This window comes from Psammomys obesus, unplaced genomic scaffold, assembly GCF_907164565.1.
Source record: "Psammomys obesus unplaced genomic scaffold, mPsaObe1.curated_primary_1811, whole genome shotgun sequence".
In the NCBI taxonomy this organism is placed as follows: Eukaryota; Metazoa; Chordata; class Mammalia; order Rodentia; family Muridae; genus Psammomys; species Psammomys obesus.
In genome coordinates, this window is record NW_026596125.1 from 15,445,449 (window position 1) to 15,460,244 (window position 14,796).

The 14,796-nt window shown below is 44.8% G+C and overlaps 1 protein-coding gene across 42 annotated transcripts in view; it reads left to right on the forward strand.

Moving 5' to 3' along the window:
• Nucleotides 1-14,796, forward strand: part of Tcf7l2 (transcription factor 7 like 2) — a 188,251-nt gene that overhangs the window by 68,837 nt on the left and 104,618 nt on the right. For all 42 annotated transcript variants that reach the window (XM_055630045.1, XM_055630050.1, XM_055630049.1 and 39 more), the window contains one exon: nt 5,044-5,145. In XM_055630045.1, the coding sequence (XP_055486020.1) occupies nt 5,044-5,145 (102 nt within the window). The remainder of the gene's footprint in view (nt 1-5,043; nt 5,146-14,796) is intronic.

The window sequence follows — 14,796 nt, forward strand, 5'->3', positions numbered from 1 at the left end:
CCTTCCTTCCTTCCTTCCTTCCTTCCTTCCTTCCTTCCTTCCTTCCTCCTTCCTTCCTTCCTTTCTTTCCTTCTTCTTCTTCTTCCTCCTCTTCCCCTTCCTCCTCCTCCTCCTTCTTCGGATGCAGGGTCTCACTATGTATCTTTCGCTATCCTAGAACTTTCTATGTAGACCAGGCTGGCTTCGAACTTCAGAGATCCACCTGGATGAAAGGTGTGAGCCACCACATCCAGCTCAGATTATTCTTATAGGCCTCAAAACTTGACCCTGCCATTGCCTGTTCAGTCTCAAGTGTTGCCTTTGAGCCATGAACACACTTTCTTGTATGATTGTCTTTGACTGTCCAGACCAAAGACTGATACAGGGGTGGTATCTACTCAGAGTTGACTTAGGTGGTCTTTCTACTTCCTGTCTAAGCCAGAGATGATTGGCTCTGTGCCTGGAGCTCACAACAGCTTGAAAGTGAAGAATAACACTGTTTTACTTAATGTATTAATTTCTTATTTTTGAGTTGGATTATTTTTAAATGGTTCAAGAAATCAAGAGAAGCCTTCTAGAGAGCTGGCACCCTGCCGGTTGGCTCAGATTCCAGGGGATCTGAGGTGGCCCTCTGACCTTCATGCCTGCACATATCCCCACAGACTCACACACAGACATATAGAAGAACAGTATCCTCAACACAGAAAATTCAGATATCAGTGTCCTTGCAGCCATAACATAACATATCCATGCTTTGCCTGGGGCTGCTTTCATGTTCCAATGGCAGGCATAGTCATGGACCACAGAGCCTTAGATATTTCCTATCTGGTAGTTTGCAGAGGACGTGTCCAAGGCCTGCCCTGAACAAATAGAGGGGTGGGGACACGCTGTTCTCCTGTCCATCTGTGGGACTGGAAAATGAAAGGAGGTACCGGGAAGCCTGGCTGCTGTTTGATTAAGGATGTGAATTTTCCCGGCAACTTTGTCATCACTGTGATTGTGCCTTGTGTCCTCCTGTTTGTCTAGGAATGTGCGCCCAGCTCGTAGGTATGAAGTAGCAGGTTCCGACGGTAGGGTGGGGTCCTGGAGGATTGTGGGGATTTGTGGGAGCAGCTCTGAAAGCTACTCCTGCAAACTTTCTGTTTTGAAGCTCTTCCCCATCTGGTTTTACATTTTGCCTTTTATTGGGGGAAAGTAGAAGGAAGGAAGTTAGAGATGCTTAAATTTTTTTCTTGTGTGCGCACATTTTCGTGTGTGTATTTGTATGGAGTGTGTGAGCGTATGTGTGCATGCGGTATGTGCATGTGTGTGCATGTGGCGTGTCTGTATGGAGTGCAGGTGCATGTGTATACCTGTGTATTTGTCTGGGTGCATGAGCGTTGTACCTGTGGAGATTAGAGACCGACTTTCAGTGTCTGCCGCAATCATTCTCCACATTGTTGTTGTTGTTGTTATTTGAGACAGGATCTCAGAGCAAACTTAGAGTTCCAGGATTCTGTTAGACCCAGGGACCCTCTGTCACTCTCTCCGAGCATCATTTTACACCTGCTTAAGTTTTGGGGACTGAAACTTGGCTCTTCATGCTTGCGTGGCAGGCACGAACTGCCTGAGCCATCTCCTGGCTCTTCCTTTTGAGCTGTTCTGACCCCGTTCAGGCCCTTGGCGTTGTAGGTATACCCTGGGACTTTGCCCGCAAGTCCAAGCTTAACCTCAGTTCCTAGAGACATATCATAAAATACAATTTGGAGGAGGACGTAATGGGCCATGATCAGGACATTATTACTAAACAAAAGATGAAATGCTTAAGCCAAGATGGCCTTATTAGAATTATTATTATTTTTTGGCTAACTGAAAGCTGAGTAGACCCCATTTCAACAGTTCAGCTGCATTTGATTGCCGTTCGTTGAAAAGTTTGATGTTTTTGTAGGCAATTCATAATTTTTATGTAGAACGGCCTGAGAGGAAGCGAGTGGGAGCCTGGTGCTGTTTTTCTTATAGCATGGTGGAGATATTTTTTTCCCCTCAAAATAAATAAATAAATAAATAAATAAATAAATAAATAAATAAATAAAAATAAAGCCGCAGTGGAGTTAGTTGCTGGGCAAATGAGACAGTGTTCAACTTTTCTCTGAGTCTGAGACACCACTGACCATCTTTCTTTAGGATTCAACATAAGAGAATTTCTCATGCCTGACGTCTCCAGGAAGGAAGGACTTTCCTTTAGGCTGAAATTGCACCTAATTTCCGTCTTCCCTTTATTTATTTATCTTCCATGTTAACCAGGACCAAGAGTGGAAGATGGAGGAAATGGGGGGCCATTGCTTTTGGAAGAAGTTAATAACGTCTTTTAAAATAGAAATCGCAACACAGTCCTTGCTTTCCGAAAAGGAACCCTGTCATCCCACACTCTGGTTAAAAGTCTAGGAGTGAGCATGGATATGCGGGTGCCTAGCTGTTCAGCGGTGTCACATTGTACCCAAAAAGAGCATTTGAGGCTGTCATTGAGGAGTCGCTGGCAGGCGTCAGGGCCAGGGGCTGTCCTCCACCATCTGGATTTGGTTAGCTCCCTCTGGGCAGCAGGGGTGAGTCTCATTTCCTCCAGCCAGTAATGTTATACAGGCAGTGGTCCTGGGCTGCCCTGACATAATTGAAAATTATGTGTATTGTAGGCTCCAAGCGCTGAAATGTAGGCTCATAAAACTATGTGGTGCAGGTAGCCTACGGTGATCGGACAGGGAACACAATGAAGCTTTTATGTTCACTAAGAATTACAAGTCTCTGCACCCATATTGCATTCTGAGAGTGACAGCTCTCCGGTGGGTTCCTCGGGGCAAATCTGGCACCTTAAACCAAGCCTAAATATTCAAATTCAGTAGGGCTGATCAGATAGATCTCCTTTACTATTTGATAGTCAAGGACGAAATCTTGCCCCCTCATCAAACCCTCCCATTGCAACATGGCAGGAGGCGTGGGTGTGTCTGTTTGGCTGTGGTTTCTTGTGAGATGGAGAGGCAGTGCTGGCCGGTGCTCGCTTTTGGTTGGCCTCAAGGAAATGACTCTATTGAGTGGTTTTGACCCATGCAGCCCCTATAGTTATGTGGCAAGTGTGACTGGGAAGAAGTCAGGGTAAGACAGGGCAAAATAGATTCCCAGAGCCTTCTGGCCTGAAGACTAGGCTTGAGGGTGCCCTGGAAACTCTATTTTCAATGGTTTTAAATTTAGGATTGTCCTAACTCCAGGTTGGAAGGTCTTTGATTATAAGGGGTGGATGGGAGGGTCTTACTAGGATTCAGTGACTGAAATCCTAATGTCCTTCAATATTTGGGCAGGACTACTTCCCCACCAAAGATATGGCAACCCCTTTAACAAATGACAGTTAAAGATCTTGTCAGGATGTCCGCAAGCTAAACCTTTACCACGGGGCTCCTTGGTAAAAGTCTCAAGCCATAGGAGATGAACCCGCCTTGTGTGGATCTGGTCAGAAAGAACAGACAGTACTTCTGCAGGTAGCTGGTGAGGAATGGCCACATTTGGTTTTAATTTCTCAAATAGGAATGTCTTTGCAGAACCATGCGCTTGTTTACACTTGCCCCTGACTTCTCTGTTCGCACATGGAGTTTGTGCAAAGCCTCTCTGGACTGTCCTTTGCTGCCTTTCTTTCTATAGAAATCTTTCAGACTCACGTACATTTATCTTGTGCAGTGTTTTCTCAGAAAGTCCGCCATCTTTCTTGGTGTTACCTGAGCATTGCTGCCCACATTCTGCTTTGATCTGGCTGAGTGTGTGCCAGTTGCCTCACAAGGATGAGCTTCCCAAGGGCAGACATCTTGTATGCCTCCTTATTCTTAGGAGGAAGGCCAGACACAAAGCAAGCTTCCACAGGGGCCTCGGTAGGGAAAGGTACTTGCCACCGGGCCTGAGGGTGTGTTTACTCCCTAGCGTTCTTGAGGTGGAAGGAGAACCCTGCAAGTTGTCCTCTCATCTCCACGTGTGACCCATGACATCAACCCCTCCCAAGTTCATCTGTTTCTATTATGAATATTAAGACTAGTCGTTTTGCTTCAAGTCTCTGGGATGATGACAATTGTTCTACAGATGCCCTCTGAGCATTACTTACTGATGCTTAGTCACGTGACATTTGGAAATGGAAAGGCTGTTACTGACATCCTTACAAGTATCCTGTCCAGTTTCCATGGAGAAACTGGTTATCCAGGGAAGTCACACGTCCTTAGGGTACTCTGAGCTTCTCTGGACTGAGCCAGCTGCTTTACCTCAGTTTCCCTGTCTGTAAAACTAAAGGAGGAATTAGGTCAATTGATATCTCACTGCTGTCTGACAGCTTGCTGTGTCGATTTTAGCAGAAGTAGCTAGCTTTGTGTTTGTATCCTGCTCCAGAGAAAAGCAGGAGGGATGCCTTGGCTTGTTGCTTTATCTCTCTCAGGCCCGCATTTGAGAATTGCCTTGTTTGAAATGACTGCATAAGTTGCACTGTGCCCCGGGTGGTTATCTGCTACCGTGAAATGTTTTCGTTTTCCAAGTGTGGGGTTGGTAGAGTAGTTCTGGGCCTCTTCATGCCTGAGCACTGTCTGTTGTGTGAAGGAAGTGAAAGATGATGGTGTTTTAAAGACAAAGGCCACCGAAAGAGCAGATTTGATCTAGATGGTCTTCTAGGACCTCTCTGGCTGAGGTTCTGTGCTTGCTTTCTGCCTTTCTCCCCCTCTTTTCTTCCCTGCACCCCTCTTCTCGCCATTGCTCCCCTGATGCCCCCATCACTCCCCTCAGCCTTCCATGACTTTCCTCTGAACAAGATAGTGCCACTGAACCCCCTTTGCCTGGAGCCACGTCTAGCTTAAACTGCAGAGACAAAATGGCACGTGTTAGTAACTTACTTTTGTGTATTTCACCTTTTGGCTCTAAGGAAAACTTATACCTTTTTCTTTGTTGCATGTTTAAAAAGAAACATTTAAAAAGAAAACTTTCTGATGTAAGGAATGCACAATGCTTAATTGTTAGGTAAGCTAGCTTGTATCTCTTCCTTCCCTGACTTAATTGTTTTTCCCCCAGTATCTTCAGATGAAATGGCCACTGCTTGATGTCCAAGCAGGAAGCCTGCAGAGCAGACAAGCCCTCAAGGACGCCCGCTCGCCATCGCCAGCACACATTGTCGTAAGTAACCCTCAGTGACAGTCACCCCTTCGTTGGGGGCAAAGAATAAGCTGCCTTTTTTTCCCCTCTCTTTTGATGATAAAAACTTGTATTTGTCAGCTCTTTAAGAATGTTTTCTGGAGACTAGCTTTGGATATGGTCTGTATGACAAGCTGTTCCTTCTCTGTGACTGTACCACAGCAATTGTCACGAGGAAATTTTCTGAGTCTTCCTTCCCCCACTTTCCTCCATGTTCTGGGTTAGAAGCTAGACTTGGGCGTCCGTTAATAGGATACATCCTTCCTGGTTTCAGAGGAAACTAAACATGGTATTGAAGCAGTTGTTCAGAAAAGAATGCATTTTAGGGGAAGTGAGGAGGAGAGGAGGGTGAGAGAAAGGGAGCCCTTGGCCTGAAGCTGTCCACCCACCCATTCATCTCGATCTGCACTAGAAAGCAGTGCTTACCAGAGGAGTGGCCAGCTCAGGCTGAGCTGGCTGCTGCAAACCTAGAGTAGAAGTAAATGTAGAAAGTCCAAATTAAGCTTAATCCGTGTACCCACAGCTTTGAAGGCATGTGGGCTCCACACAGAAAGCATTTGTTTTTACTGAGAGATACGGCATCAAGTGTGTGGCGATATATATATTTAATGTGCTTCCCTAGCACATCGTAGGCTCTGAAAGTTTATAAATTAGCCTCCTGAGAAGGTAGCTCAGCCTTATTAGAATATCTATTTCCTTCTATATATTTATATCATGAGCTGGACTTCAGACTTTTGAAATAATTAATGAAAGACATATTTTTATAATGAATTCATGACAGGTAGAATTATGCAAAGCAGGAGATAATTCATACATTTTTTATTTACGTTATCACAAAATGTTACCCATTAGTGTGTTTGGCCTCTACATTACTCAGAATCTCTAAAAATTGCAAAATAATTTAAAGTAGGAAATCTTAAGATGCATTTTGTCAAATTTCAGGCCGCCTCCTGATTTGGTAGCTTGGTGTAATTGACTATATATTATTTAGTGAGCTAGGCCTCAGTTGTATGTGTGTATATCAGAACATAATTTATTTCTGTAAAACCACATTTGGAAGTTTGATTGGTGGAAACGTCTTAACTTCTCCTGGCCTAAATCAGGCGTGCAGGAAAAAGGCTGACACCTGATGTCTTCCAACCCCCAAATGGGTGCATGTAGTTACGTATGTTACTGGGGTATCAGGGTTCTAGGGCTGGGTGTTATAGCTTGGACCATTTTAGGCCCAAACTGATTTCAGAAAAGGAGATGGAGTAAGGCCCAGAGATGCCTTAGGTGCGTTGCCCAATGTCACACACCGAGGGAGCAGCTCGAGCAAAGGCCGGATCCAGCCTTTTGCTCCCTTCCAAGGGCTTTCTGGTACATTCTCTCCTGTGAGAGGTGAGAGTCATGCTCATGGCTGTTTTGTTCACTGTAAGCTGGCTCACCGTGAGGGACAGTGACAGAGTGAGGTGTGAACAAGTTGCTGCCTGAGGGCGCTCAGGTTCTTCTGGGAAACCGAATGTCACATTGAAAAAACCTTAACCCAAGTGGTTACAGGGTCCTAGAGTGTGATGCAAGGTTCACTCTTCCTGTGCCAGCCGCCTTCCCAACATTTGCCCAGGCTTCGAAATTTATTCATCTTCCTAGGAAGCTCTCCCCGGAAGTGCCCCCATTTTGCCTAGGGAAAGGGTGTTATCTCTGCAAACTGTGGAGGTGTAAAATCAAGGGCCATTGCAGTGCTAAGCAGGACCCTCGCACAAGTGTGCGTTGTCACAACTGTCCCTTGAGAACAGTTGCCATGACTGGGGTCATCAGAGTCTTCTGTTCTTGTGTAGAAACTAACAGTCTGTAGAGAGTGGAAAAACAGTCTTTACAGAACCAGGATGGATCTTGGCGAGGGGCTCAGAGAGGAGAATGAGGCTCTTCCCCCTACTGTCTTCTAGAAGGCTCATGTACCACAGCAACCACTCGGAGTACTCACGTCACCTTTGAGGTGGGCTCTTCTGTCCACAGAAGCCATGATTGGCAGTGGTCACACAATCTTGTTTGTCAGCTGCTGTGCCCTTTGGGACCTGGGCTAGCCATCGGGTAGAGGTAAAGGGTTTGTGGAGGAAGGTAGGCCCTGGGAGCTGAGAAGGGAAAAGCTCTAACTTTGGACAAATGGAGACCACATTTTGAAAATGCTTAATTATTTCCTCACTGGACATGGGGCTATGTGTCAACCTAAACCACAGATACCACAGTGGGTACAGTGTCTGAGGTGGCCCACGAAGCTTTCTGAAGTGTGGGTCATGCCTCATTTGGGTCTCTGAACAGTTGTGCAGTGGCTGGAGGGGGCTGGTTCACATTTGGCCATGAACGGCTTTTCTCCAGATAGTAGGGCTCTTCCTCACACTTGTTCACTCTGTTAAAAGAAAATGTTGTCATATCACAGCACATCACCAGACTTATTTCAAAATAGTCTTCTACGGATTGTTTCCTAATTTCTCTGAAATTTGGATAATTGTTACTTGTGGGCTGAGCTGTTTCTAAATTATCTCTGATTTCTCACTGTAAAAATAGAGAAGTGTTTGGGGTCTGTTGTCAGTTGCTTGAAGTTATGACACTCACAGATTGCTAAGAAAAGCAGCTTTCTCTAGGACCTCCCCTTGGAAGAAAATCTCTTGGGAATTTAAGTAATTTTTTTTTAATATGTTAATCTGAGGTTTTTTTTTTTTTTTTGTTTGTTTGTTTGTTTCCATGTGTCAGGAGGTTTCTCTGCCATATGAAGTTGATGTGTGTGGGAGTGGAGAAATGAATCAATAGTTAAAAGCGTCCATTTACTGATCTGTCAGAGGACCACAGCTGGCATTGCCAGCACCCACCTTGGGTAGCTCACGGCCGCTAATAACTCTAGCTCCAAGAGGTCTGATACCACTTCTGATCTCAGTGGGCACCTGCACGCACATTGCTTACACGCACAGAGACAAATAATAATAATAACTTTAAGGAGTTTACTGTGGAATAAATGTTAACAAGGATTCAATTTACCTACAGTGTGTGTCCGTCCGTCCATCCATCCATCCATCCATCCATCCATCCATCCATCCATCCATCCCCTAGTGGCAGGGTTAGAACCTGGAGCTTTGCTCAGGCTAAGCAAACATTCTACTACTGAGCCCCAACCTAGCCCTATCCAATGTTATTTAAGTTAACCCACTCCCACAACATACCCCATACATTTTAATTCCTTTAACCAATATACAGCACCTTGTTTGTTATAACCAGGTGATTCCCAGTCAGTGTTCTGAGGAGAGAAGAAATCATTCCCTAGGGATGCCTTGATTGGCTGGCTACTGATCCTTCCTATAAAGAATCAGGCTGTGCCCTTCTCTGTACCACTACTTAACCCACTGACTTCGTAAAGCCTCAGAATGCCAAGGAACCAATTCTAGGACTGTCTCTCAGGTTCCGTTTCCTAATTTGTTCTACTTTACTTCTGGCATTTCTGAAATTTATATTCTAATTCTTCTTTTTCCTCTCACAACTCGAGGGAGGGCTGCAGGGCTTTGCTGGGTGGTGGTGGCTCATGCAAGGCTTGGCAGACTGCCTCCAGCTCCTGGTAAGCTGTGGGGTTAGGGCTTGCTCCCTGGGTACCACCCCTGGTGCCTTTGCCTTACAAAGGCCTTCATTTAACTTCCTTTGTACAAAAGATTCTAGACCCAAAATGGTGGTATTTTGGAATAGCATGTGCTTTACAACCCAGCAAAAAGGCTTCAAAAGTTTTTACGATTTTATCTCGGGGGTTTCCTTTTGAAGTCAGTGTGGAGTTTTACCTTGGGGTGGATTTCTCCTGTTTCTCTGTCTTGGGTGTTTTGTTGTGTAATGAGCATCGAAGAGTGGGATGAGAAAGCAGACTGAATCCCAACGAAGAAAGCCTGCCAGACAGGAGGTGGCACACTTTTCTTTCTTTCTTTCTTCTTCTTTTTTTTCCCCCCAAATTGCTTAAATGCTGATGGTAAGTGGGAAATGTTACAAGCTCTAGTGTGGCCAGCGGGAGTTCACACAGGGTGTCTACCCTCTGTGCTAAGCGTTTTCAGGGGACATAGGGCCCAAGGAACCCGAGCTTTTGTTTCTACGGAGTGTAGGAGGACCTACTTATCGTTAATTTAATTTAAAAACGGCCCCAAGAGCATTCTCTACGGTTAAATGGTTAAATGCATGTTGAAAATTTCTAAGTTTTTTTTTTTGTTTGTTTGTTTTTAAAAATTTTCCTATGTTTACTGGGGTCTACTAAATGCTAGGATAGACAGATGTCAAGGCTGCAAGGCTGGCCAAAAATTGTGGTGTCTTTACCTGTGCCTGGAAAGATTACAGGTCCCCTGAGGGTGTGACCAGGGAGACCTGGCTGTGCCTGGGAGGTTGGTGGGATCATGTGCCCGGACTTTTAAGCGAGGGTGGGTGAAGGGCGCAGTTAAATAGGACAGTGGCCTCTCATGTTCTGTGGCATGGTAGACTAATGATGATTGACAGCGTTTAATTGGGTATTTCAAAATAGCTAGCCTAGAAGTTTCTAAATGCTCTTCTCTGTGTGGGTGTTAAAGAATGACGAGTGAGAGGAAGAGTTCTCAAGGTACTCTAACTAAGCCTGTCCGTGTCCATGTGTGGATCATGCCGCCATTGGCCGTACATTTGTACATTTGTTAGGAGTCCACAAAAACTTAAAGTATTAAAACTGGAATCTGGAAGGTTGATGGAAGATGGCATATGAAGCTATGGAGAAGAGGTGAGAGTAGACTGTCATGCAAGACAGAAGGAAGTACGTGTGTAGGCCCTAAAGGAAAGAACTGGTGTTGAGCAGAGACCCTGGCTGGGTAGACATCCTGGCACTGTGACATTGCTCTGTAACGGTACTCATTCGGGCTTGGTGGTGTGTCACTCTGCAAGCCCGGGGCATGGTGGAACCACAGACAGATTTGGTTGGCACTAGAGTGGAAACCATGAGAAGACAGTGGGGCTTGGGAATGCCACTTGCTGGAAGAGGCGGGTTTTGGGGGGGGAGATCATGCTTCTATTGATTCAGTGGTGGATTCATTCACAGATATTGCAAATATGTTGAGATTGTTTACTATGTGGAAAAAAGCCTTCTAGACACTGACAAAAAGGTGACCCCAGTACCAAATAATCCCACAGTGGAACGGAGGACTGTGCTGGGTTTTGCTGAGTCCGCTTTAGATGTTCCATCATTCTTCAGAGAAGGACCTGTGCATCACCAGTAGTGGGCCCCAGCACCCTCATCTTCTTAACCACGGAATGGATGGCTGGAAAACAGATGAGCAGGTCTGTTCTAGGAACATCGCAGACATGGCATTCCCCACACTGTCAGTGAGCATGCCGGGGAACTCCCTCCCCATATGGACGTGCAGCTCTCGGAACCCTGCCAGAGTGTGTGAGACGTGGCTTCTGCTTGTGGATATTGTTGCTATTATAAAGGACTCCTTAGCACTTGCAAGAATACACTTGCTTTATGTGTATTTATTTCGGGGGAGTTTTAGGTGATGAGTGAGAACCTAATCTGGTTTTCTGAAGAGTCCCTTTCCTCTTCCTGTGGACTGTCTTTGTTCCCTTTGCAAAGTATATATATATATATATATATATATATATATATATATATATATATATATATATATATATCTTGCTATTTATTTATTTACTTAATCCACTTAGCCATGACTCAGCCTGGCTTTCTAGAACACTGGGCCTGTGTTTCCTGGTAACAGCTGAGTCAGAGCCTTCCCATTTCACAGACAAGATCGCGCTGAGCGTGTTTGTTTTGTCTATAAAGCAAGCCTGTCAACACTGCACACACAGGCTACAGGCTTGTTATTTTTATGTGGGGAGTTAGCACAAGAACTAGACTCGCAGGCTTTCTTTTGGACAGAAGAGACGCCATGGATGGAATCACAGTGCTCTTAAGAAAGCGTGTTGGTGAAGTACCTAAAGTGCGTGCGGGGCCAGAGCCATGGTGGAGTTCAAGGTCAAACAGACAAATCATCCTTCGGTCTCTAAAGAATCTCTGATATTGTTGAAGTTTGGATTCTGGTGTAGTAGCTGCCTGCCATAGTGATAGAAATCCGGTGCCGCAAAGGATGGTGCAACCGCCGTTGTGTTCCCTTCCTTCAGAGTAGAACTGCTGTGTAAGGGTCTTGGGATCTCATTGCTCCCTCTGTTGTAGCTTCATTGATGTTTAGTAGCCGACTCTTGCCCTGGAGACTTCCAGCTTGGGAAGGAAGCACCCTGCTGGAACATTTTTAATTTTAATTTTAATTTTATTTTATTTTATTTTATTTTATTTGTTTGGGGAGGGGGCACTTCATGGACCCTTTAGAGAGTTTCATCCTCACTGTGCACTGAAGTCTGTCTCTTGGAAGCCCTGTCTCCTGTATCTTTTCCACGCTCAATTCTGCTTCTGCAAGTTGAAGATGTTGTTATTCTGACCCTAACACCAGCTCTTTAGAATTTTCTATCCTCCACTATATAGTCAGTGACTGGCAAATAAATACTAGACTATTTAAGAATGAGAATTGCTCATATTGAATCTTTCTGCCTCTAAAGGAACTGAAGTCATTTATTTTTATTTCATGTGCATTGGTGTTTTGCCTGAATGTATGTCTGTGTGAGGTAGTGGGATCCCTCAGAGTTGGAGTTACAGACAGTTGTGAGCTGCTATGTGGGTGCTGGGAATTGAACCCAGGTCCTCTGGAAGAGTAGCCAGTACTCTTAACTGTTGAGCCATTGCTCCCTTGATAACATTTTTAAGTGAATGTAGTATTCTCCATTCATAAACTTGGTATCTATTGTAGACAGTTTGAAAACCACCTATATTCTCACCCCAGAGATATTTATTTCCTTTCAGGTGGTTTCTTCTGACTATAGCAATCAATCTTTCTTTCTTTCTTTCTTTCTTTCTTTCTTTCTTTCTTTCTTTCTTTTCTTTCTTTTCTTTCTTTCTTTCTACATTCTGGAGCTCCTAGCTGTGTTCAGTGGCTCTGTTTTTGTATTTATTTAAAACAAAAATTACTAAAGTCAGTAAGTTCTTATCCACATCATTACAATTCTTAAGGCTTTTAATGACTCATATGAGTCCCTAATGAGATTTTTCCCTGATTTGTAGGATCAATGCTATGTTGCTGATCCTTCATAGAGCTGTGTCCTCCCTTGGCCCTTTTCTTTTGGGATGAATATGGAAGAAGAATTTAGATAAGGAATAGTTTTAAAAATAGCTTGTTTACATCTCCATGAATTGTCTTTCTGAAGCCTCAATTCTTCGAGTGTCACCTAAGCATCAGAGACATTAGTTTCAGATTTCCACTGTCAGCGTGGTTTTAATTCTCTGGGGGAACTTAGCAGAAGGAAAGGTTTAAGTTTCCCTCAAAAGCAGAGTCCTTAACTCTTCTTGCTCCAGATCTCAGCAGACAGGGTTGACCTTCCCGAGGCTTCACCTTTAAGGTCTTCCTGGTCAGTTACCGTGCTGCTGTTTCACTGGCTCAGATGGTCGTTTTGATAATCCTCACACATCTGCTTTTGCTCACCCCCACCAGCATACTCAGTTCTTCCAGGGCTGTCTCAGAGGCCTTGGATGTACTCATAATCTCTGTTAATCACAGTCTCTGATGTAATTATTTCTTTTATCTTTTTTTTTTTCTTTTTGAGACCCAGGCAGGCCTCAAATTCTCAATCCTCCTGCCTCCACCTCTAGAGAGCTAGGATTACAGGTGTGTCTTTCGATAAACCACATTAGTTACAGTATTTCTTTTAGAGTCTTCTTAGTGGGCAAAGGCTGTTTATTTGATGTCCTGTGTGAGTTTGGTCAGTCATGTGATCACCAGATTAGGTTGTTGGGCAGACACACCCACTTTTCAGAGAGGCCATTGGCTCTTGTGTGAAAAACGTGCCCGCAGTAAATGGGGGAGGTTCTGGCAGCCTCACTTGGCTCTCTGCCATCTCTCAGAGCTGGGTCCTGGTGTGCTTTGGGGAAAAGTCTCTGGCAGATCCCGGCTAGCTAGTGTTTCCTGACATTTGTTTTACATAGTTTAATAAGGTTACTGGAAAAAAAAAAGATTGTCTCTTAAAATAGGTTTAGTAAGCTCTGGGTTCTGGAGGGGAGTAAGTCTCTCCCTGGGTCTTGGCTCTGCAGAGTGCTTCAGACCCCTTCTAGAGGAGGGCTTGCCTCTCTGCTGAGGTCTACTTAGGACAAAGGGACAAGATGGGAACCGTTCTCGTGAAGCTGATTTTGTTTCAGCACCTGCTCTATTTACTGAATTCAGGAGCCTGTTTTAAATTAGCATGGGTCTCAGAGCTCAGCTCATGGCTTGGGCTATGTTTATCTTTCCAGTAAATAAAACAAAAGAGTTCTTCTGGCACCGGTTACATCCTGCTTGTCATTTCTTGTCTTGCTGATTATCTCTGTGTTTGGGGCCTGCTTATATCTCCAACCAGACTGTAAGTTTCTTGAAGCCAAGGAGCCCTGTGGTTCATTGCTCTGCATGCGGCTTTCTCCCCTCCCACTGCGGTGCTCAGTTAATTAAGCAGAAAACCTGTTTCTGGTGAAGAACTGGTGCTAATTTGGTTTGGAACCAGTGTGACTTCATCATGCCCAGAGTATTCAGTCTCAGCATATAGCGTGAGCTTGTGTCTGCTCTCTTTCTCTCTCTACCTGATGTGGTAGCATGTTTTTGGAGAAACATAATTTGGGGTTATGCTATGGGGCAGGGCTTGCCAGTAATGCAATAATCTATCCTTACACACTCTAGCTCACAGTGGAGCATGTCTAATTGCTGTGGCCACGCTTCCACAGAGCATGATTACACAAAGGCACCAGAAAGCCAGGGTGTGGGGCTTCTGTCTCCTTCTAGTAAGACTTCTGGGGTAGAGACCTCTAAACTTGGGAAAGGGGTGCTCAAATGGGAAATCCAGGGCTTGGTAGTTGATGGGAAATATTCGTATTTTGCTCAAGTTATAGGAACAGCTTACAGGGTTATTTTGTGTTTGACTTGTTAGTGGCTTGCAGGCCATGTCTGGAGCCGAGCTGGAAGCCAGCCAGCTCCAGACATCCTCATGTCTCTACTTTTCACCAATGGAGCTATAGGTGCACATGTGGCCACACCACACCCAGCTTTTTACATGGGTGTTGGGGGATTTGAACTCAGGTCCTCACACTTATGCAGCAACTGGCTTTTGTCTGAGTGATCTCCCAGCCCCTTCATCTCTCTCTGTACATTAATGTGGAAAGAGAACACATGGGATTCTGGAATTGGATGACACTGAGAGCTAAGGAATAAGGGATGATGGGCTCCTGTCTGAGGGAGTGCGTCCACAACCATGTTGTGCACCGGGTGGAAGAGTCCCTTAAGTTGGAAGAGTTGCCTGGGAATCTCCAGGCAAAAATGACTAACAATTCCCTTTGCATGTTGTAGAAACATGAAAATTAGCATGTCCAGAATCCAGCTAGAAGTCATTATCAATAGCTCATGGCCCGAACATGGTTCATTCTTGATTCTTCTCTTTCTCTCTGTTTCTTTCTCTCAGCCCATCCCGGGGGCTGATAGCCCATCCTTTCTCTTCCGTGTGTGTGTGTGTGTGTGTGTGTGTGTGTGTGTGTGTGTGTGTGTG